This window comes from Canis aureus, unplaced genomic scaffold (genome assembly GCF_053574225.1).
Source record: "Canis aureus isolate CA01 unplaced genomic scaffold, VMU_Caureus_v.1.0 NW_027326411.1_RagTag, whole genome shotgun sequence".
Lineage (NCBI taxonomy): Eukaryota > Metazoa > Chordata > Mammalia > Carnivora > Canidae > Canis > Canis aureus.
The window spans coordinates 97,677-122,212 of record NW_027554412.1 but is presented as its reverse complement, the minus strand read 5'-3'; the positions used below and the strand labels follow the sequence as shown (position 1 = coordinate 122,212).

Below are 24,536 nucleotides of genomic sequence, written 5' to 3'. Positions count from 1 at the left end.
TGTTCTCTATAGTTGAATCTCTTATGGTTAGTCTCCCTTTCTGTTTTTATCCAATATCTATACCTAATAAAAGTTTTCAACAATCTGAAATAAAGGGGAACTTCTTCAATCTTATAAATGTCATATACAGCTAACACATACTTAATAATGAGAAACTGAAAGTTTTTCCTTTACCACCAGGAGCAAGAGACTACTTCTATATAATTCTGTGCTGGAGGTTCCAGATAATGCATTAAGAAAAGACAAAAAAAGGCACTGAGACTGAAAAGGAAGAGGCAAAATGATCATTATATACAGTCAATATAATCACATACATAGGAAACCCTCTGGGATCTATGAACCAGACACTAAAACTAGTAAATGTTTCAGAATATAAAAATGATATATAAAAATCAAGTGAATTTTTATATAGTAGCAACAGATAATCACAAATTAAAATTTTAAAACTACCATTAACCGTAGCCTTTTTAAATAAAAATTCAACTTTGAAGTTAGATTCAACTTTGAAGATCTAACTAGCTTTATTAATTGATTCATGAAGCCAGCAGCATCCCATGTAGCTAGCAGACAAATGTTCCACTGAGCTAAACAAAAGAAATAATTTTAAAGGCAGAGAGACCATTTGAAAAAAGGAATTTATTAGCAAGGAATGTATTCTTTAGACAAGGTTGCCCTCTTAAGAGAAGCAGAAGGGGTAAATCAGTAAATATCCTAGTATTGACCAGGAAATTCCAATTGACTTGTTATAAGTTACATTCCTGGGTGGTTGAAATTGCAGTTATTTAGGTATAAATAATAATAATATAATATAATATATAATAATATAATTCTTGAGTGTTGACTTGGCCTAAGTAATGCCACTTTGGGCCTGTGGTTTTCTTTTTTAACACTCTTAAAATATGAAATATTTATAAGTAGGTTTCACGAGATATATGCAAGACCTGTGCATTGAAAATTACAAAATATTGCTGAGAAACTGAAGGCCTAAATAAATGGCGAGACATACTCTGTTCATGGATTGGAAACCTCAGTATTGTTAAGACATTAGCTCTTTCTAAATTGATCTATAGATTCATCATAATCTCAACCATAATTCTTTCAGGCATTTTTTAAAAGATTTTATTTATTATTTATTCATGAGAGACACAGAGAGAGAGGCAGAGACATTGGGAGAGGTAAAAGCAGGCTCCATGCAGAGAGCCTGATGTGGGACTCGATCCCGGGACTCCAGGATCATGCCCTGGGACAAATGCAGGCGTTCAACTGCTGAGCCACCCAGGCATCCCATCTTTCAGGCTTTTTATGAAGAAATTGACAAGCTGACCTTAACATTCTAATGGATATGCAAAAGATGTAAAATAGACAAACAAGTTTGAAAAAGAAAACATTGAAGGACATATACTACCTGACTTCCAGACTTATTATAAAGCTACAATAATCCAAAGAGTGTGCTACTGGTATAAAAATAGACAAACAGATCACACCCATACAAACGGACAACTGATTTTAGACAAAGGTATAAAAGTAATTCAATGGAGAAAGGATGGCTTTTTCAACAAATGGTGCTGGAAAAACTAGATATTTATATGCAAAAGAAAAAAAAAGAACTTTGATCCACACCTCATATTATGTACAAAAATTAAATTTAAAGGCCTTAATGTAAAACCTAACATTTGAAAACTTTTAGGAAAAAAACACTGGAGAAAATCTTTCTGATACTGGGTTTGGCAAAGCTTTATGAGATACAACACTATAAAGAAAAAATTAACAAGTTGGACTTCATTAAAATTGAGGACATTTGCTCTTTGGAAGATATACTGATTGGAGAATGAAATGACAAGCCACAACCAGAAGATCATATTTACAAGCCATATATCTAATAGATTACGTAAGCCAAAAATATATATAAAAGAGCTCTTACAACTCAGTAAAGAAATCAAACAACCCAATAAAAAAAAACTGGGTGAAAGATCTAATAGACATATATGATATATAAATGGCAAATAAACATATGAAAAAATGCATTCAAGAAATGCAAATTAAAACCCAGTGAGATATTAGTACACACACCTATTAGAATGTCTAAAATTAGAGGACTGACCATACCAGTTATTGACGAATATACAGAAGAACTGGAAGTCTCATACACTGCCAGTGTGTATGTAAAATATTACCACCGCTTTGGAAAGCAGTTTACCCATTGCTTAAAAAGTTAAGCATGCAACCATATGATCTTGCTGTTTATTCCTAGATTTTACCCCAAGAGAAATGAAAGCATATGATCTGTGGAGATATACACCTGGAAATAAAATGTTAAAAATATGAGACCTTAAATTTTAAAGATATGTACAATGTTTTGAAAATAAAAGAATATTTGCAGGTGGGTGACAGAAAAGAAAATCAGAGGATCAATCTCAGAAGCCCAACACCCAACTAGTAAGAGAACAGAGAAGAAGGAATGATTAAAGATGTGATACCAAAAAAAGTATTTTTCTAGTTTTGAAGGACATATGTCATCATTAATGAAAAACAAACAAAACCAGCACCAACCATATCATCATTAAAATTACAGAACATCTGGAATAAGGATCCTAAAGGCTTTGTTAGATGGGAAAAGTCAAAACAGGCCACGTAGGAAAAAAATGCCTCTAAAATTCTAAGTAAAAATTGTTTTTGAACTATCATTATAGAAACAATAACAGAGAGAAAAATAAAGATATTTTCATATGCTAACCCTCAATTTTTTCCCTGTTATATGCCTCTTTTACTCAGGAAGCTCCACCAAAATGATGGGATATACCAACAAAAGGAAAACTAAATGGAAGGGAACTTCAACATAATAAAGACCATATATGAAAAGCCTACAGCAAATATCACATTCAGTGGTGAAAGCCTGAAAGCTTTCCCCCAATATCAGGAATAAATATGGAGATAGTGTTCACTGCTTCTATTCAGTGCAAAATCCTAAAAGGTCTAGCCATAGTAATTAGACAAGAAAAAGAAATCTAAGCGGCACCGGGCAGGCTAGGAAGCCTGCCTCTCCCTCTCCCTCTGCCTGCTACTCCCCCTGCTTCTGCTCGCTCGCTCTTTCTCTCTCTCTGTTAAATAAATAAAATCTTAAAAAAAAGAAAAGAAAAAGAAATTTAAAAACACGCAAATTGAAAAGAAGTAAAACTATTTGCAGATGACATGATCTTTTATGTAGAAAGACCTAAAGATTAAAAAAAAACTGAGTTAATAAATGAATTCAGTAAAGTTGCAGGATGTGATTTTGAATTTCACATTCAAAAGCCAGATCTGATTTCAACACTAAAAAAAAAAAAAACAGTTCCATTTCTCCTCATTAGCAGTGAACAATCAAAAAGGAAATTAAGGAAACAATTCCATTCAATAGCATCCAAAAGAATATAATGCTTAGAAATAAATTTAACCAAGGAGGCAAAAGAAGACACTGAAAACTATAAAACACTGCTGATAAAAAAAGTTAAAGGAAACAAAAACAAATGGAAAGACACCCCACGTTCATGGATTGGAAGAAATAATATTGTTAAGACAACAATGTTATACAAAGCAATCTATAAATTCAATGTAATCCCAATCAAAAGCCTAATGCTGTTTTTTTGCAAAAATGGTAAAACCAAACCTAAAAGTCAAGGGAACCTAAATAGCTAAAGCAGTCTTTAAAAAACAAGAACAAAGTTTGAGGAGTCATACTTCTCAATTTCAAAACTACCACAAAGATAATCAAAATAGTATGGGACTTGTATAAGGGCAGACAAAAAATAATAGAATAAAGAGTCCAAAAATAAACCTCTACATCTATGGCAAATTGATTTTCAACAAGGATACCAAGAACTTTCAATGGGGAAAGAACAATCTCTTCAACAAATGGTGCCCGGAAAACCGGATATCCACATGCAAAAAGAATTAAATTGCACATTACTTTACTTACACCCTATACAAAACTTAACTCAAAATGAATCAAAGACTTAGAGATAACACCATGACATTATTAGATGAAAACAGGGCAAATCTTCATTACCTTGGCTTTGGCAATGGTTTCTTATGATACCAAAAATATAGGCAAGAAAAAATGTATTTGTTGGACTTTATCAAAATTAAAAATGTTTGTGCATTAAAGAACACTATCAAGATGAGTGAAGACAACCCACAGAATGGGAGAAAATATCTGCAAATATTCTATCTGATAAGGGATTAATAGTCACAATATATAAAGAATTCCTACAACTCAACAACAAAAGACTACCCATTTTTTAATGGGCAAAGGACTTGAATAGACATTTCTTAAAATAAATATACAAATTCCCAATAATATGGAAATATGCTAAACATTACTATTAGGGAAATGGAAATCCAAACTATAATGGAATACCATACTTCATACTTACTAGGATATCTATCATAAAAAAACACACAATCACACACAGAAAATAACAAGTATTGGTGGTAATGTGGAGAAGCTGGAATCCTTCTACAGGAGCATAAAATGGTTCAATCTAGGTACAGTTTGGTACTTCCTCTAAAAGTTAAATACAGAATTAGCATATGACACAGAAATTCCACTCCTAGGTAACCTCCAAAATTAAAACAGGGACTCAGTTACTTGTAAGCCAATATTTATAGCATTTTTCACCATAATCAAAAAGTGGAAACAACCCAAGTGTCCAACAATAGATTTACTGATAAACAAAATGTGGTTATATACACGAATGGAATATTATTCAGCCACAAAAAGGAATGAAGTTCCGACACATGCTACAACATGGATGGACCTTGAACATATTATGCTAAATGTAATAAGCCAAGCACCAAAGTACAAATTTACGATTCCACTTCTCTGAAATACCTAGGAAAGGCAAATTTATATTTGATTAGAAATCGAGAAACCAAAAAGTAGATTAGAGGTTCCTAGGAGCTGGGGAAGTAGGCATGAGGAGGTTACTGCTTAATGGGAACAGTTTTAGTTTGAGATGATGAAAAAGATTTGGAAATGGACAGTAGTAATGGCTGCACATAATTAATGCCACTCAGTGATACACTCGAAGTAGTTAAAATGACAAATTTTATGTTTTGTACAGGTATATTATAACAACAACAAAGGAAAACTAGAGTCCAGGAAATAGGTGATCAAACACCAGGGGAAAAAAACTCACAGGATGATGACAGAGAGACGTTTCAGGACAAGAGCAGCAGCAGAATAGTAAGAAAATAGAGTGCTCTGGAAGTGGCAGTGTCAGAAGGAAAATAACAGATCTGATAAACTGTCTGATGTAGGATTTGTGGAATTGACATCATCTTGAGAATCAGCCTGGGGCTTAAGTGTATCACTTTAGTATTTCTTGCATATTGCTTCTTACCCACATCAGCTTCAATCAAGATTTAATAACTGTATTAACTGATTCCTTTGTCCACCTCAAAAACTATTTCAAAAACCATGCAAGACACAGAGAAAGTACAGTTCTTATGCATATGCAGTTGACACACTTACTGAGACAATCCAACTAGTTAGTAATCATGGGATGCCCAGAAAAGATAAAAATAATCAAAACATCTAGGCTTCATTAACAGGGATGACTGCTTTGTTCTTAGCATTATAAATTCAAAAGGAAAGATAAAAAGTGCTTTTTTAGAAAGCAATCTGACATATTTTACACCTATTACCTAAAGAGGTTCAGAAACTTCCTTGAAGTACTCCACTTATAATATTTCTTATGTAATATATTGTGAAAAACTCTCTAAAAATTATAAACAGGGTCCAAAAATAGAATTATTCTCAACAGAAGGTAACATGTCAAGTAACACTATGCTATGATATTTCAAGATTCTGTAAACTTACCTGTTTAAACATATTTTCTGAAAATTTTGCCGATTTTTCTTTTAAAAATGTGACAAGGTCTTTATAAATTTCACTTTTTCTCTCATAATTAATTTCCCCCTCATCTTCTGTTTTGCCCTTTGGAAGAAAAAGTTTGGTGCAATTATTAATGTAGTAGCATTTGAACCTGATCAATACATCACAACCCAAGGCCACATATTGTTTTCTTCTCTCGAGGATCCATGTGGCAGTTTTTATACATCAAAAATATGGGCAGAATTCTTCCTTCTTAAAGTTATCCATTTGTCCGTCCATCCACTCATCCACCCATCCATCATCCATACATTATGCTTTTACTGAGTACCTCCTATATGCATGTAGGGCATTTTGCTAGTTAGCAAAGAATGGAGAGCTTCCTTCCCTCTGCACTCCTCTAATGCAAAAAAACAAAACACACACAAAAAAAAAAACATTATGACTTCAAGAGAATCTGATGAAGTCATAAAAGGTCCCAAGATTAGAATGCCACCATAGAAAAGCTTGTTTCCATTTGTCACACTCTGTTCTTGTTCTGTGTGTAAAGAGGTTGCTATGGGATTATTTTCTAGAGTTACAACCTCCATGTAAGCACCTGACACTCCAACCTTTTTCTCCATACCTCTTTCTTTTTGTCTCTTTCCTTTCGTCACCTATCCTAATAGAAAAGATTTGGCTCTGCCTTAACCAAATGTATATATAAAAACCCATAGTGTGCTTTTTATATATACGTAACCACACACATACACAAAACATCATATACACCCATATAACTCAGGCGTGCCATGCATTTTGTCGTAATTATTGAATCATGTTCCTTATCTTTCATTCTTGAAATTGAGAGGAACACTTAGATATTTCCATATCAAATAAAGGTATATGTAGATTAGTAGCTCTTGATAGGAACAAAGTGTCCTTGCCCCACTCTAGAAGGTCAAAGTCTCTTATTTTCTGATTGGAAATTTCACTTTCTTAGAGTATCAAAACAAACCAAAGGCTAAATCATATTTAGCTCATCTCCCCCCTCTGTGCAGATATAATCTGAGAAGATCATGCTGAGAAGAAATGCACCATAAGGCAAGTCAGATGAGATGCTTGCTGGTCATCAAGAAAGTGGCACTCACATTTTGAAGCCAATCCAAACCAAGAGGTAGCAATTCTCCCAACAGTCCCCTGTGATGAGGAATCCCCACTAAGGATTTAGGTTCTCCCTGCAGATATTGCCTGTGAGGCCCCACATTACATTGAAGACACCAAGGGCAGGGTTGCCAAGGGGAAAGCTGACCACCTAGTAAGTTCAGTGAACAGGTATGAGACAAAAAATAAAATGTGTTCATGTGGAAGATTCAGAAGGCCACCACCCTGCTTAGTGCTCAGGGGTGGGAATCTGGAATGCTGTGTTTCTCCCTAGTCAGCTTCAGTTAGCAGCAAGTAAAAGGAAGACTGTAAAGCTGGAGGAGGGAGAAAGGGACTGCTCCCAGCTCCTCGTCCCCTGTCCCCAGCAGTGAACCCTGGCAGTGGCAGCTGCTTCCAGTAGCAACAGTTGGTTCCAGTTCCCAGGGGTTTTTCCCTATGTTCCCAGAACCTGGCTCATTACAACTCCTTAGAATCCCATTACAAACCAACCAGGTCTCCCTCTTCCAAGGTCTGGGTCTCAGCTCTGCTGGTTCTGCAAAGATCCTCTCCTCTGAGCTCCTGAGGTACCAGCTCCTGGGCATTGTACTCCTCTGACATCTGGGTGCCAGTTTCATGAGACCCCCTGTGCTCCAGCATAGCCTGGAAGCGACCATTCTTCAGAGATATGGATCCCAGCTCTGTGGGAGTCCCCCCTCTGAACTCCCAAGGGACCATAACCAATGTAAGCAGGGTCCCCTCCTCAGAGGTCTAAGTCCCAGCTCTGCAAGGACATCTTCTGAGACCCTAAGGAACCAGCACAGCCTGGTGGTGCTCCCTCACCAGACACATGGGTCCCAGCTTCTTGGGGGTGCTTCCTCCAAGCTCCCACATTTTAATTCCTTCCCTTTGTCCTCTCAACACTTAGGGCAAAAGCTATAGTTACTGCTTCTGTGTTACCTCAGCCACCTCTTATTTGCCCGAATACTTGTATAATTAATTAATTAATTAATTAATTAATCAATCAATCAGTGAACTGATCGTTACAGAGGTTTTCATTTTATAAAGTGGCGTGGGTTCCTTTGACGGTCATTTCTTAGAAGACTGATTTAATGACCTGCAATGGGGAACACCGAGGCTCATTCTGAAATGGTTTTGGATTTGCTCAGCAAACACATAGCAAAGGGATCTGCTTCAACCCAACAGAACAGAATCGCATTTTCTGTGGCCATCAGCATTCAGTCCTGGAGACATGCCTGCATTTACAGAGATGGAGCCAAGCACCAAAGACAACATGGTTCTTAAAAAATTACTTACGCCATTTAAAAATACTCCTTCTGTACTACAAGTAACACACAGAGTTTCAACATCATGGGGTTTTACCAGCACGTAACAAATTTCCCCATGAATTTGTCTCCAAGGTGGGGCTCGACATCCATTTGAAAATTCATAATCTGAAACCAATTATCGATCAATTAAAAGGAGCTCTGAAAAATAAAATATGTTATCTTTAAAAAGAAATAAATATGATTACAGTTTTTTTCAAATACTCAATCCTAATGTAGCTATTGAAGCATTTGGAAATAATAATTATTTTACATAACACAAAGCAAATCTGAGAATAATAGAAACCTGAAGTATAGTCAATAGATTCCAAGACAGTTTGTTCTCCTTTTCCTGAGAAATGTTTCAGCAGTTTTATATCGTTCTTAACAGTTGTTGGGTTTAAACAGATTTGTCTGAAATGAATGATAAGAAATGCATTTTAACACTCTAAAAGAGAATCTCCAGAAAACAGATGAAAATATACCATTTTAGCAAGGGGGGGGCTGGTGGGAGGAGGAATATCACTTTTTATAATTAAAATTGTAGTCAAATTATACAACAACAAAAATGTTGCAGTTAGTTTTAGCTGTGTTATAGCCTTACAACACTGTCAAGACATCAAGAAACCAGTGATTCATATTTAATGCAACATTAAATAAATTCGTTTAAAAATTCATTTCATTTCTTAGTGGTAATAGCATAATACTAGAAAAAAAACTACAAAAATGAACAAGTTTTAAACCTTACAAAGTCTATATGATATTTGCATTACTATTTAACCATCTATTTAATTGTCTGAGGAGAGTGAAAATAACAAGGCCACTTCATGTCCTCAGAATCAGGTGAAACCCCATAGAAAGCTCTAGCAAAGCTAACAGTAAATCTTTACATTTTAGAATTAGAAATATCCATGCAATACCCTAAAATCTACTGTTAAATCAATAACAACTCCTATAATTTGTGTATGTTTAAAAAAATTCTGAAAGCATTTTTTGTAACTAACTTTTAGAGGTTTCTTTTTTCTAAAAAGACTCACAATGAAATACGTTTTAGAGAATGATTCAGTAGGTGCAGATCCAGTTGCTTAAGCAGCATGCCAACCTTCATCTTTATCTCACTCTCAGGATCTTCATCTTTGGTAATTTTATCAAGAATATTTACTCTGGATGTGTCTTCTTTCACCGTGTTATAATCCAAACCCAGGATTTTTGTTACAGGATCTCTGTTAGCTGATCAAACAAGTAAATAAATAAAAATGATTCTCTTGTCTTCTGTTGTAAGAAAAATAATGACTAACAAGTCCTCTGAAGCCCACCCAAATGTGCTTCCTTCATTAAGCTTTCTCTCATGGACCCAATTTGAATTAATCTCAACTTCTCAGATTCTACTGCATTTAGGAACTTTCTTGTACTCCTTGAGATTCTCTACCTTGTACTGCAGTATCATCTATCTATATCATATCTCTCATAAGACAAAGAACAAGACCTTCTTTTTTTTTTCTTTTTTTTTAATTGACTGTAGGGCATTGTCCAGCATGGTCATTCAATTAGTGTATCCAGAACTGATTTGAAGATAGAGAAATACTGGTCTCCTTAGAAGAATCATCACTAGAACTGTGTGTGTGTACGTGTGTGTGTGTGTGTGTATGTAACCACTGAGGCTTAGTGTTCACAAATGCTTTCTTTCCAAAACAGCATGGTTTTCTCAGTCTAAAGATCTACCACCAGTCTTTTCCACCTGTTCAAAGTGCTTATATTTTCTTTCTTTTTTTTTAATTTTTTTTTATTTATTTATGATAGGCACGCAGTGAAAGAGAGAGAGAGAGAGAGAGGCAGAGACACAGGCAGAGGGAGAAGCAGGCTCCATGCACCGGGAGCCCGACGTGGGATTCGATCCTGTGTCTCCAGGATCGCGCCCTGGGCCAAAGGCAGGCGCCAAACCGCTGCGCCACCCAGGGATCCCTCAAAATGCTTATATTTTCTTTTTTTTTTTTTTTAAGAAATATTCTTTTTTTTAAATATTTATTTATTTATTTATTTATTTATTTATTTATTTATTTATTTATGAATGATAGACACACAGTGAGAGAGAGAGAGGCAGAGACATAGGCAGAGGGAGAAGCAGGCTCCACGCACCGGGAGCCCGACGTGGGATTCGATCCCGGGTCTCCAGGATCGCGCCCTGGGCCAAAGGCAGGCGCTAAACCGTTGCGCCACCCAGGGATCCCAATGCTTATATTTTCAATGCCTTTTTATGTTCAAGTTGGAAAAACAAATCTGGCCAGTACTCACACACATACCAAAGTTACAGTGAAAAACTCCAATACTAATTCATGATCAAGGCTGACATAGGTGTGAAAGTAGACTCTAGAGATGGTTAAAACTCTAGAGATGGTTAAAAGAATTTGGTGAAAGCCAAAGAACCATGTAGTTGCAAGTGAGGAAGAAGAGGGCAAAGCCATATTTGGAAAGGAGGAATTTAAATAAGATGAAATATATATGTATTTGAACAAGGAGGCCCATGGGACTAGTTCAGAAAGCTCCACCTGATTGAAATGAGTGAAGCACAGTGATGGCATTAACTCTGCAGTGGGAGATGGACTCTGGCACCAGGAAATAGCAGAAAAGGCTTAGGGCTTCTTAGAAAAAAACACACAAGGGGAGGGGCAGGGAAAAGAGATCTAGGAATCATCTACTTTTTGAGCATCTCAATCATCCTTACAGCAGTCATCTCATTAAGACTCATGGAAAAAGGTATTATATGAATTCTGGGGAAAGACACAAACCTGCCCCCCAAATTGCCCTGCACCATGGAATCTGGACCCAAAACTAAGAGTTGTACCTAGAGCTCTTACAGAAAGGACAAAATGCAGCAAAGGATACACATTTAGCCAAACTAGATATATAGCAGCCAGTCTATGTATTAAGTTCATGCACTAAGTTGAAATTAATGCTATTACCAACCTCCTTGAATTCAACTTTACTCTTAAGATTTCATTCCTCCTCAGCAGGGTAGCTATGAGGTATAGATAGATAGATAGCCTAATAATGAAGAGTAGGCAAGAGAGAAGAAAAGGCTGCTGTCCTAAGGTTCACATCTTTTTTTAAAAAAATATTTTATTTATTTACTCATTCATTAGAGTCATAGGGAGAGAGGCAGAGACACAGGCAGAGGCAGAGGGAGAAGGAGGCTGCAGGCAAGGAGCCCGATGTGGGACTCTGATCCCGGGTCTCCAAGATCACACCCTGGGCTGAAGGCAGACGCTTAACCGCTGAGCCACCCAGGCATCTCATAAGATTTACATCCTAAAGAATATTTTTTTTAAAGGTTCATCTTCCCACGTCATAGCAGTAGACACAGCAAAGAATGATTAGAGGCAAGACCAGGCACCTCATGCTTGAGTCCTTCTAGTCACATGATTCCAAACAGGCAAAACATGTATATGACACCATTACGTACTGTTAGGTATTTCTACTCATAAGAAAAATTCAGAAAACAATTGCTCCAGGCAATTGGTCACATTCTTTTACGCATGTTAGATGCTTAGACAATAATGAAAATCTACATCCTTAATGAAGAGGAAAACGTTTCCCATTGAGTGAATGTAACTACCTCCACAAAGCTATGCAACCTACAAAGGAACATTACTGAGACCAATGGAAAGTGAGATTACTCTGGGCTATCTTTGCTGCATACATTTTAGAGGAAACCGAGCATCATCCGTCACAGCAGGCCTGAGGGTAGAGGGTGGAGTTTGGTGCAGGCCCCACTAATCTGTCTTCTCTCCTGTGTAGACCTTAGAGGATACAGGCCTCTGGTCTTTCCAGAAGCGAGGAAGCCTCTCTTTAAACCACATGCTAAAATTAGAAATCTAGAAGCTTGCTAGTGGTAAAGTATTAGGCCTTTCAGTTTAAAGTAGAAACTTGATATGAGCATGACATTCAGCCAAGAAAAATGAATGACATTTTTACAAAGTCGAACATAGGACTTTTTGCCTTTTAGGTCACGGAACTTTTTTCAAGAGACTGCAACTCCCCCTCCCCCATGATTATGTTTCTAAAAGTTCAAGTCATAGACTGGAGCATAAATATCACCTTTGATACAAGCCTGTGCTTCCTTCAGCTTTCTGTCTTTGGCAATAAGCAGCAAACGTGACAGCTGCCCCAAGCTCCTGATCTTAATGTGTGCCACAGAGAGGAACAGCAAAGGCTGCCCATCTTTATCAACTTCTTCTGACTTGACTGTTGTTTCACTAGGAAATAAAAATAAATAAATAAATAAATAAATAAAATCTTAAGCTTACCTGGATGCTAGTGAAGTTAAACATAAGACATTCTGACAAATCATCCCTCTGGCTCATTATAAAACACAAAATATAAGTACTTCTTGTTAAAAGCTCATGTCTTTTCCTCATTTGTCCACACTCAGATCCCTAAGTTCCCAGGCTTATTAGCAACCATAGTTAGCAACATGATATACCCAGGAAGAACATTTTAAGCCACGTCTTGAATACTTACATGAACTCAATCACAGTTTTTGGTTTTGTTTTTCTAACAATGTGTTGGACAACTTTAAAAAAATCACTGGTTCTACAGGACCATTCATGTTTTGGGGATTTCTAAAGTTATTTTATTTATAAAGTTTACACCACAGTAATTAGTGGTTAGAAATCTTCTTGGCTACTCTGTGTTTATGAACAAAAAGCTATAAAAAAGAGAAAGAGAGAGAGACAAACTAGGTTCCCTCTGTGGATGTTTTCCCACTCCAAACCCCCTAATTTGGTTTACTTTAGGATAATAAGCAGTTTTTCTAAATGGACTTTTCCTGATCAGAAATTTCTGGGTCTCCTAGATTTGTCTTTCTGCCCATTTTAATTATTTTTTTTAGGTCAGCATTTAAGAAATATTAAGATGTTTTTACGGCAGTGATATTTCTATAGATTTCTACCACGTACAACATTAACTAAGCTACCTAGGTTTTTATTAGATATGGATATCCCTGGAAAAACTGCTCTCCTCTTAAGACCTGATCTAACATATTTTAAATTGTAAGGCAGATAAACAGATGTGGTGTATTGCCAGTTCATCAGAAAAAGTAAACCTGACAGACTCAGACTCAGATGTACTACCAGCACGATTTCACTAGAAAAGGAAGAAGATAGAGATCATGGAGGCAGACTAGTGGCTTGCCACGGATGTCCACATCCTAACACCCGAGGCCCACAAATGCCTTATCTTACATGGCAAGAGAGACCATGCAGATGGATTAAGTTAAGGATCTTGAGATGGGAAGACTATTCTGAAATGTGCAGGAGGGTCAAGTCAGAAAAGCCAACGTGACATGGAAACAGGGTTCAGAGTAACACAGAGCCAGAAGCTATGGAATGTAGGTGGCCTCCAGAAGCTGGAGAAGACAAGAATGGATCTTCCTTCAGCCCCCAGAAGGAACACAGCCCTGCCAACGCCTTGATTTTAACCCTACACACTTATTTTAGTCTTTTCACCTCCAGAACCCTAAGAAATTAAATCTGCATTATTTTAAGTCACTAAGTATGTGAAAATTTGTTACAGCAGCAATAGGAGGCTAATACAGGGACTTTTACCAGGCTTTCCCACTGTTCTTCCAGCAGTAACTTTCATAGTAACTCACATAGGAAGTAACTTACATAGTAATTGTACACAGAAGGTACTCAATAAATAGAAGAGGAATAAACGAATAGAAGATTTCTAGGCTGACCAGTGATGTGTGTTGTATACAAAATGTGTGTTTTCTCTAAAATAAAGCTTTTGGAATAATGTCTTCAGGTTTGAGATTTCTTAAAGGTCTGTGCCAGGTTGGTCACATGTGCTAAGTGGATGATGACAAGACTAAGTTATAAGCTGACTGAATGCCAACAATATCAAGCCACTGAACTTGAGAAGGTGAAACTCCTGGTAAGATATGGGAGAAGTCAAGGGCACAGGACACATATTTCATTGCTCCCACCAGTTGAAGCCTGTAACTCAGCAAAGCAGTAGGAACTAAATGCCAGCTCCAGGGAGGATGTGGAAGAGCAGGTTTGTTTCGGGGTTTGCAGTTTCTAATACTGGAAGAAAGAGATTCTGGAAAGAAAAAATACTATGCCCATCTTGTGAGGTCAAGATAAATGTGCTGCAAATGAAATCCACTGACCTGATCAAAAGACTTTCAAACTGTAATTGTGGAGGGCAGCTGAAAATACTATAGCTTTATGCTATAAGGTGAGAGAGCAGAAAAATGTCACATTTATTTCATCCCCAGTGTCTAGTTTAGTGTCCAGAACATAGTAATTACTCAATAAATGAGCCTAAAAAATAACAAGAGATATAAAGCTACAGTTGCAAAACTAGTTAGTAATTCTCAGGAACAAAAAACAAAGAGCTCAAGTAACAAACGTTATGGCCATCGATTTTAATAGCATAATTTGGACATTTCACCAAAATATGGGGCACCCATGTGGCTCTGTTGGTTAAGTGTCTGACTCTTGGTTTCTGATCAGGTCGTGATCTCAGGGTCATGAGATCAAGCCCTGGTTGAGCTCCACAGTCAGTGAGGCGTCTGCTTGTCCCTCTCCCTTTGTTCCACCCCCCCATCTGCTTGCTCTCTCTCTCTCTCTCTCTCTCTCAAATAAATAAAATCTTTTAGAAAAGTTTTACCAAAACATAATAATTATCATCTCATAAAACAATACAATTTTAAGATCAGAGATCATGTAACTGATCCTTCATGACATTGATAAGAGAACTAGAACAAGAAGGTAAAAGGATCAAACAATGCCCATTACCAAGGAGTATTGGGAAGTCAACAATAAAAAAGATGCCTGTAGAGATTTACAAAAGAAAAAAGAAAACTAGGAATCAGAAAGGTATGAATTGTGAGGGCGGTGGGCAGGACAGGGGGAAGAGGGTCACTGCTCGGGGCTCAACTCCTCATCTACACAGCACTCTTACCAGGAGAGAATTTTGTCCCAACTCAGACATATCATTGAGACAGCAGAGAGACATTAGAAGCTAAAATATCACAGTATTAAAGCTGACATGAGTCAAAATCGTAATTTTACCAAAAAAGAAAAGAACTGATAATAACATTGTCACTAAGTGATTCTGAACACTTATCCAGTCTTTATATTTCCTGAGCTACATTCTAATGAGTCAAAGCAACTGAGCTCTGTATACCACCACCATATGGTGTTAATCATTGAAGGGTGTCATTTGTCCTTAGCTTACAGTGGACTTGGGTTTCATTCTGGAGTGTTTTAGAAAGATTAGTTATCTCATTCTGTCTGATAAGAACAAAAGCAATTGAAAATGGTAATACAAGGAGACCTATGATTTCCATTAGAATGAAAGTGGAGTTATTTTCCCCAAAACAATGAACATGGAAAGACGATGACCAGTGTTATTATAGAATGAAGGGTTGTACATTGGAAATGATTCTAAAAGAAAAGAGTAAGTCATCTAACATGTGGACAGTGCCATGCCTATCTACTCAACAATGATCTGCACAAAAGAAGATGGGTGACGACATGTAAAACCTTTTTTCAGTGCATGATGAGCAGATCAGTTTCAATGTCAGATGTCTGTTAGCCTAATTCAGAAGAAGGCTGATCAATTTTTTAAGGACTGCTGCAAAGAGTACATTTGGAGATGTGCAACATCAAATGAGAAATGAGGCCTCAAGTGCGAATATAAAAGAGATCAACAAAAGAGGGTAGCTTACTTACTTCAACAGACTTTCCATGTAAATAAAACTGACTTGTTTTGGAACAAAAGGCTGAGAGAACATATAGTCCCAAGAGGAAGAAGAAATATCCTAAAACATCCAATAATATTGTGGTTTGGTAGAAATGCATCCAGAGGCTCCAAACTCAAAGCCTTTATGATGACTTAGGTATCCATATTTATGTGGACTTACAGAGCTGAATCCTATCTGAAAGGACAGCAGTTGACCCTCCACCCTTTAAATAAATGAATAAAAGGTGTCCTAAGGGCCAGCAGCCTAAGCAAGAACAGTGCATGTGTACAAAAGGGCAAAGAATGAGGTAGCCGGGACTCTTTTAATGGTACGTTCTTCCAGCCATTGAGGGCATCTCTGGTCTATATCACTTTTGTTATGTTGGTGGACACAGCATACCAAGTGGCTATGGGTTGCTGACAGTTCTTTGGTTTGGGGGGGTGGGGGTAGAGCAAGGGGAGTGGTCAAGACTTGGATGTGTAAACATTTAGAATTTTCCATAACTACCAAAATCTCAGCTGTATCCTTTGCCTTCTTCAGGACTATCAGTACCCACCTGGTTTTCATCCAGCCACAATGGCATGGTTTCCTTCAACTACAACAAATGCTACTTTCAGACCCTCTTTTCCCTTCCGAGGTCAAAGATATCACCAATAAAAGTCAGAAATAAGAATAATGGATAGAAAAACTGGCCCAAGGAAAAGGTGTCCAGTAAATTTGACAGAAGGAAGACAATCAAGAGGTAGTTGGTTCAAAACATATATGTGCCAAAATGTTGAGACTTCCTGCTTAAGAGGGACCTCTATGCATAAAGACTGTATGAAAAAAAAAAAAGACTGTATGCAGAGGTATAAGAATGGAAATAGAGCAAAAAGCAATTGGATAAGGATAAAGAAAGAGAAACAGTGATATGATTGAGGTATGTGTAACAGCCCACCTAAGTAGGTTGCAGATGTGGTCATGTTTGTCCTTGGAACACAAAATAAACAGAGGTAAGATACAATGACGCTCTTGATACTCTTATGACATCTGCTTTAAATTCATCTCTGTACTAAGTAGTTCATATGTTTTTGAACTATATGGTTTTGCAGATGAGTTCATCTTTCAAAGGTTAGAAAAAACAACATGTGACACTACACTGAACTTAAGTGGGAGCAATGAATAATGACAAGCACTTTGGGAGGAAGTGACCATAGGCAGAGTTAGAAATAAAATACAATTTTAGAAAAAGGCTTCAGGAAATTCAGAGAGAAGGTAGAGCATGACAACAGAACCAAACACTCCTGAAATACAGTTCAAAAAAGGTTTTTCAGTACTAAAAATGAAATTCAGAGTTTATTCTCACAAATAATCCCAAAGGGAAAAAGTGGAAAAGGCATATATAAGAAGATTTGACTGATTAGTGACCTGTCTTTGATAATGTCACACTTTAAAAGTTCATATGCAAAATTAAGGAGGAACACGGTGGCAGAAAAGAGGATCCCGATGCCTGAAAGTGGAAAATAAACTGAAGCTGACCAAAACAACAAAAAAGATTTACATATGCAAATGTCAATTACTCCTATATAATTATGATTACATTTATATAAATACATATATATTTTTTTATCTAAGCTCTCTAGAGCTAAGTTGACAGCTCCCTGTTTGAGGTAGAGGTAGGTTTTTCTTAAATCTCAGATTTGGAAGGTTCTCATTTGAGGACAATGCTAATTGCTAATTAGCCTCTCCCATATATTGAGGGAAATTTACCGCTCCCCAGGAATTAATAGATTTTAATACCAGAAGGGATTTTGCCTATAGCAGAGGTCACAAAACCAATGCCTACTGACACCTGTAGGGTTGTATAGATGAGTGGAAAGCCCAAACATAAAGCAACAACAATTGTTGGAGTGTGGTGAACTCAAGAATGCATCCCCTATCAAAAGAAATTCAAATCAAAATTTAAAAATTAGGAGTGCCAGGGCACCGGGGTGGCTCAGTGGTTGAGCATCTGCCTTCAGCTCAGGTCATGATCCCAGGGTCCTGGGATTGAGTCTCACAACAGGCTCTCTGTAGGGAGCCTGCTTCTCCCTCTGCCTGTATCTCTGCCTCTCTCTCTGTGTCTCTCATGAATAAATAACATCTAGATAGATAGATAGATAGATAGATAGATAGATAGATAGATAGATGATAGATAGATAGATAGATAGATAGATAGAAAGAAAGAAATAATTAGGGGTGCCTGGGTGGCTCAGTCGGTTAAGGGTCTGCCTTTGGCTCAAGTCATGATCTCAGGGTCCTGGGATAGAGCTCAGTGTCTGGCTGGCTCCCTACCCAGCCAGGAGTCTGCTTCTCCCTCTGCCCCTGCCCCTGCTCATCTTCTCTCTCTCTCTCTCTCTCATAAATACATACATACATACATACATACATACATACATACATACATAATTTTGTTGTGCTAAACAGAATGTTCCCAGATTTCAGCAGAGTGCCTCCTGATTGCAATTCCTGGGTCAGAATATTTCTGAGATTCACAGATGTTAAATTACTTGCCCAAAACCTACAACTCATTTATCAAAATATGTACAATAAAGACATTAAACTCTAGAAGCTCTTTACCAGCTTACCTGACAATATATCCTGATTCAAATGCTGAGGGGTCCAAGTTTGTTTTCCATTCAAGTGGTTCTACAAAAACATATTTTGCTTCTTGAGGATGTTTGTAGATAAAACTCTCCACAAACATCACAATTTCTTTCAATATCACTTCATTCAGTGGAGTAATTTCCAGGGTTCTGGTCCCATATCCAGCAGCAGTCCACTGTGCAGACCTTGTCAGAGCCACCCCCATGCTCAGTCAATGCTCAGATCTGAGCTCACCACACACCCTGCATCAGAGTGGAAAGAGTTAGAAACACAGGATGGCAATCACCTTTTTCCTGGAACCGTTCTCACTTTCAAGCCTTTAAGCCATCCAACACATATTCTGCTTCTTAATCTTAGTGGTCAATTTTTTTTCATCATCAAATTGCTCCTTAATGCAACAGAAATATTCATTTTTACTGGGCTAGCTCTAAGTAAAACTGACAGGCACTTGGATTTTCTAGTATCTATTTGCCCTAAGCAAATAACTTTCTCATTTCCCTGGGCCCCAGAAAGAAAAGCTCAAATAACTGGGCAGAAAACAGAAACAGAAAACTCCCAACAGTGGAAGGAAGAGCTGGGGGAAGATGGCATCAAGGCCTTTGGTCCAACAGGTTTGCTGGAGCCAAAGGCTCTTCTGGGCTGGGCAGTGCATAATTTAGAACCATGCTGTCAAACTGAACTCTGTTATTCTGACTTTCTTTAAAAAGAGAACATTATCTGCAACATTGAGTAAAAGCCGAGTTAGCAAGCAAGTTCTCACTGTGAACATTTAAGGCTTTTTTTTCCCTGATAGTCTATACTTGTTTGATTTTTCACTAATAGGATCATGAAAGGCTTCCTTCCAGAATATTAGAATGGTGATAAAGTTAAATATAGAATAGAATTAGCTTTCCCCCATTATTACTAAAGCTCCGAAGTACCAGGACCCTTCGGAAATGACTTGGGGATTTTGGGTTTTGTACTGCACTAAATCTAGTAACAGGATATCTAGATCAGTGGCTCTCAATGAGGCAATACTCATAATTCAGAAATATTATTAAGGATATTTCATTATCAAAATGATAGGAAGGGGACATCATTGGGATTTAGTAATGAGGACCAAGAATGTCAGACATCAGGGCACCCGGGTGGCTCAGTGGTTGAGTCTGCCTTTGGCTCAGGGTGTGATCCTGGGGTCCCAGGAGCGGGTCCTGGGATTGAGTCCCGCATCAGGCTCCCCACAGGGAGCCTGCTTCTCTCTCTGCCTACGTCTCTGCCTCTCTCTGTCTCTCATAAATAAATAAACTCTTAAAAAATAATGTCTGATGTCCTGCAATGTGCACAACAGTCCCCAGACAGAATTATACTACACTCTTTAGGCATCTGGTGGGCGAAAAACTTCAGATAAGTAATACCTGCGCTAAGAATCTAACTCCACTTTACAAAGTAATTTTTCCACAGTTTTGACATACACTGAATTTTCCAGGATTGCAACTATCATGTAAGTCAAAGGAAGGTTGTATATATTCTGTCTTATATGGAAGTCTACCAAGAGCTCAGTATTTTGGAAAATCACACCATTGATGGCCATGCTGGTCACACAATTTAAGTTTCAATGATGTGTTTACATCAGCCTGCATTTGGAGCTACTGCATTCACAGTATATAATTCTATGTAAGGCTGGAGCACCTGACTACTTCACTACATATTCTAGTGTAGTGGTACCTGAGCATTTACATACTATTACTGTATTGCAATTATTTACCTTTTAATTTTCCTTTATTTTACAGTTAGGGGACATCATTGGGATTTAGTGATGAGGACCAAGAATGTCAGACATCAGGGCACCTGGGTGGCTCAGTGGTTGAGTGTCTGCCTTTGGGCTCAGGCTATGATCCTGGGGTCCCAGGAAGTAGCCAATATCATTTTGATAATGAAATATGGTTAATAATACTTCTGAGTTATGAGTACTGCCTCACTGAGAGCCACTGATCTAGATATCCTATCTACATTTAAAGATATCCTATCCTACATTTAAACTATGCACACATGTAGAATTACTACCTAGGATTTTGATTTTGGAGTAGCAAAGAAGGCATTACAAAATATTTGTTATAAAAAATGATAGTTCTCAGGGCTAAGAATGGCTGATATATGTGTACATAAATAGGTATATATATTTTTATATCTGTGTATATACTTATATATACAAATACATACAATTATAAAATATATACAATTAGGGTACAGATTTTTTCGTGTGCATTTATTTTAGTATTCTAGTAGTTTGTTTCTATTGCTTGATTCCAAACATGTAAGCCTGTACTGATGCTTACATCAGTAACACTGTTGAGTTTGCCAGTATTAAGAGAGTAAGTGCAAGCTAAGAATAAGTGCAAACAGCTTTATCACATATAGAAAGTCTTATGTGCACAATTTATTTTTAATCTTAAGCATACCACTTGTTTCAGTGGTCTTATAAAACTACAACATGTGTATCATTTCCTTCTTGTACTTTTTAAAAGGAAAATGTGGACATACATAGATTATATAAGACTGTAGCAGCAGTCAACACCCCATACAGCAACTTCCTGAAAGACACTTTAAAAAGAGCTAAGAAATGCAAAAAGGTCTTCATCATGATAAATGTCTATACAAAAATAACACGTTTGTATCTCTTCAAATTGTTTTTCTAAATCTGGAAAGGCAGGAGCTGCAACAATGAACAGGCTTGATTTGAGGTCTAAGAAAATTTCAGGAGGGTCTGGGACAACCCAGAAGGCAAAAAATATTATTAGGGGGGAAAAGTGTATCAAAATCTTGAACAAGATAGGTAGAAAAAGCCTTTAAAAATGAGAGTGAGAGCAGAGAGAGAAAGAAAGAGGGACAGCCTGGGCGGCTCAGCTGTTGAGCGTCTGCCTTTGGCTCAGGGCATGATCCTGGGTCTGGAATCGAATCCTGCATCCAGTTCCTTGTGAGGAGCCTGCCTCTCTCTGTGTCTCTCATGAATAACATCTTTTTTTTAAAAAAAAGAGAGACGGACAGAGAAAGAGAAAGAAGTACTTTGTAGGCGTAAGTGAATAAATTACAAAAAGAAAACAGTGTAATCTAAAGCTTTTCATGTTAAGTCTAGGACATTTCTAATAGCCTCATTTAGCAGGAGAACCGTATTTATTCCACTAGTCCCAGGGGTGTTAAAAAAAAAAAAAAAAAGGTCTGTGTAACTCAGGTAAAAATACAAAACTAAATTTTTTTTTTTTTAATCAAAACAGGCTGTTCCCCAGTTTCTACCCACTGCCAATCCAGGAGTCCTTTTGGCCTAAGAACCACAGTTACAACGAATACACATGAATATGTAGTAAGTATCTTTGAATTAAGGTGCGACTGTTGAAAAGTTTAATGATTAAATGGAGAAAAGTTTCTGTGCACGTGTTCTCATAAATGGAAAATCATTTATATTCATTTTGTCTATTATTCTACTCATTTTCTGTCCGAATCAAATCACTGTAACACAGCTTGTTTTTCTTTTTTAAGGATTAGCTGCAAGCTTCCCGTAGCATTAAAAAAAATGAAACCCGTCCGTGAATAATTTCTGTAACGCTTGAGCAGAAACAGAGCTAAGGGAAGGTGAGCATCCACGCTGAGATCTAGAAATGTGGCTGGTAACACAGATTGGGAGTCGGCGCATACACGTGCCATTCTGGGAATGATGAAGCTACAGAAAAATCAGAATTTCAGAACTGGCATGTGCAGGGCCCTGAATCCACGTACACTTAAAGCCTGCGTGAAAACACCGAGCAGACGGCGACAGGCGTTAGTTAGAGCCGGAGCTCAGTCTGTAGGGGTGAGGGGGCAGGGGGCGCCGGCAGGAAGGCGCAGGGAGGAGGACGGTAGGTGGAAGGAGGGCGAGCTGCAGGGGCGGAGGGTAGGAGGACGGGGAGGCGCCGGGAGTCGCCTGAGCCGCGGAGAGGGGCTCGGCTCGGGAGCCGAGGAGCAGGAGGCGCCCGGGCAGGGGGTCTGCGGGGAGGGGAGGGGAGGGAGAGGGCCGGGACAGGGCGGGCCGCGGCCCGAGGAGACGAGGGGAGCGGGCGAGAGAGGCCCCCATTGCTCGAACCCCGCCGCGTTAGGCTGCAAGGACCCCTGCGCGGGGCGGGCGGGAGCGGCGGGGCCCGGCGCGGAGAGGCGGCGGCGAGTCCCCGGCGGCCGCCCTGCGCCCAACGGCCGCACTCACCTGCAGCGCCCCGCTCCGCGTCCGCACTGCGCCCAGCGCCCCGCGCCCCGCGCCGCCAGCCGCGCGCCCGCCAGTTGCTAGGGCGCGCGGTAAACACTCAACGCCCCGCCGCGCGGAGTGTCGCCGCCCCGCGGAGGGGAGGCCCGAGCCCGCCCCCGCCCCCGCCCCCCCCCCGCCCCCGCCCCCCCCCGCCCCCCCGTCTCCCCCCCTCCCGTCTCTTAAGAATCAATAAACAAAAACTTAAAAAAAAAATAACACACTAAAAGAGATCATTGTCTTTTCAAATGCCCTAATCTCAAAAGATCAAAAGGCCCAAAGGAAAACAGTTAAAGATGGTTCCATCAAACGAGCAAAATAAAGCACCACAACCAACCCTTAAGAAATGAAGATCTATGAATTACCTGAGAAGTAATTTAAAATAATAATTCTAAAGATGCTCTACTAAAGATGCTAAAAGACAACACAAAAGATACCTAAATGAAATCAGGGAAATAATGCATGAACAAAATAAGAATATTGACACAAAAACACTTTTTAAAAAAGGTAAATAAACTTTGTAGCTGAAGAATACAATGATTAAACTGAAAAATGCACTAAACAGATTCAACTTCAGATTTGATCAAGCAAAAAAAAAAAAAAAAAAAGATTTGATCAAGCAGAAGAAAGAATCAGCAAACTAGAAAACATCATGTGAAATTACTGAGTCACAGGAATGGAAAAAAAAAAGGAATGATGGAAAGTAAAGAGAGTCTATGGGCTATACAGGACACTACAAAAAGTCTATCTATGCATTATGGGAGACCCAGGAAAAGTAGGAAAGAGATAGAGAGCCTATTTAAAGAAATAGTGGCTGAAATTTTTCCAAATTTGAGGCAAAAAAATGGATATATAAATTCAAGAAGCTGAATGAACTCCAATTAGGGTAAATGCAAAGAGACCAACACTGAAACACATTATAATGAAACTGAAAAGCTGTGCTCACTTCAGCACCACATATAGTAAACTGAAAAGTTACAGGAAAAAAGCAATCTTGAATGTAGCATGAGAAAATGGACTCCTCATGTAAATGAGAACCTCTGTTGATTCAAAGCCAATGTCTCTGCAGATATTTTGCAGGTCAGAGGGCAGCAGTATGGTATATTCAATATGCTGAAAGAAAAGAACTACCAAGAATACTGTATCTATAAAGTCATCCTTTAAAGATGAAGACAGGGATCCCTGGGTGGCGCAGCGGTTTGGCGCCTGCCTTTGGCCCAGGGCGCGATCCTGGAGACGCGGGATCGAATCCCACATCGGGTTCCCGGTGCATGGAGCCTGCTTCTCCCTCGGCCTATGTCTCTGCCTCTCTCTCTCTCTCTCTCTCTCTCTCTCTCTGTGACTATCATAAATAAAAAAAAATTAAAATAAAATAAAAAAAAAACAGGCAAAACTATAAAAAAATAATAAAATAAAAAAAATAAAGATGAAGACATTAAGACTTTCCCAGCCAGATAAAAGCTGATGGAGTCAATCACCACTGGACATGCCACACAAAAAATACTAAAGGATTGCCCTTGGAGATGAAACAAAGGACCCTAGACAACACAAAACCATAGAAAATATAAAGCTCTCCAGTAAAGGTAAATACTTAGGCCAAAA

The 24,536-nt window shown here is 38.3% G+C and overlaps 1 protein-coding gene and 1 long non-coding RNA gene across 20 annotated transcripts in view; one reads left to right on the top strand and one right to left on the bottom strand.

Moving 5' to 3' along the window:
• The window catches only part of LOC144309457 (outer dynein arm-docking complex subunit 2-like), a 271,308-nt gene that overhangs the window by 211,032 nt on the left and 35,740 nt on the right, over positions 1 to 24,536 (bottom strand). For 14 of the 18 annotated variants that reach the window (XR_013375451.1, XM_077890518.1, XM_077890512.1 and 11 more), the window contains 6 exons: positions 18,670 to 18,930; positions 12,406 to 12,563; positions 9,348 to 9,540; positions 8,618 to 8,724; positions 8,303 to 8,439; positions 5,858 to 5,974 (listed from right to left, as the gene is read on the bottom strand). Coding sequence is in view for 17 of the 18 variants with exons in the window: in XM_077890518.1 (XP_077746644.1) it covers positions 5,858 to 5,974; positions 8,303 to 8,439; positions 8,618 to 8,724; positions 9,348 to 9,540; positions 12,406 to 12,563; positions 18,670 to 18,893 (936 nt within the window). In the remaining variant the exon portion in view is untranslated. Of the gene's footprint in view, positions 1 to 5,857; positions 5,975 to 6,200; positions 6,322 to 8,302; positions 8,440 to 8,617; positions 8,725 to 9,347; positions 9,541 to 12,405; positions 12,564 to 18,669; positions 18,931 to 22,898; positions 22,980 to 24,536 lie in introns of those variants that run through there. The other 4 variants (XM_077890515.1, XM_077890522.1, XM_077890527.1 and 1 more) reach the window with 4 other exon arrangements.
• Positions 6,369 to 8,413, top strand: LOC144309463 (uncharacterized). 2 transcript variants are annotated; one of them, XR_013375454.1, is made up of 3 exons: positions 6,369 to 6,459; positions 6,907 to 7,022; positions 8,054 to 8,413. It is a non-coding gene; the product is annotated as an uncharacterized LOC144309463 (long non-coding RNA). The 2 variants fall into 2 exon arrangements; XR_013375453.1 differs by having other exon boundaries at positions 6,907 to 7,572; positions 8,155 to 8,413.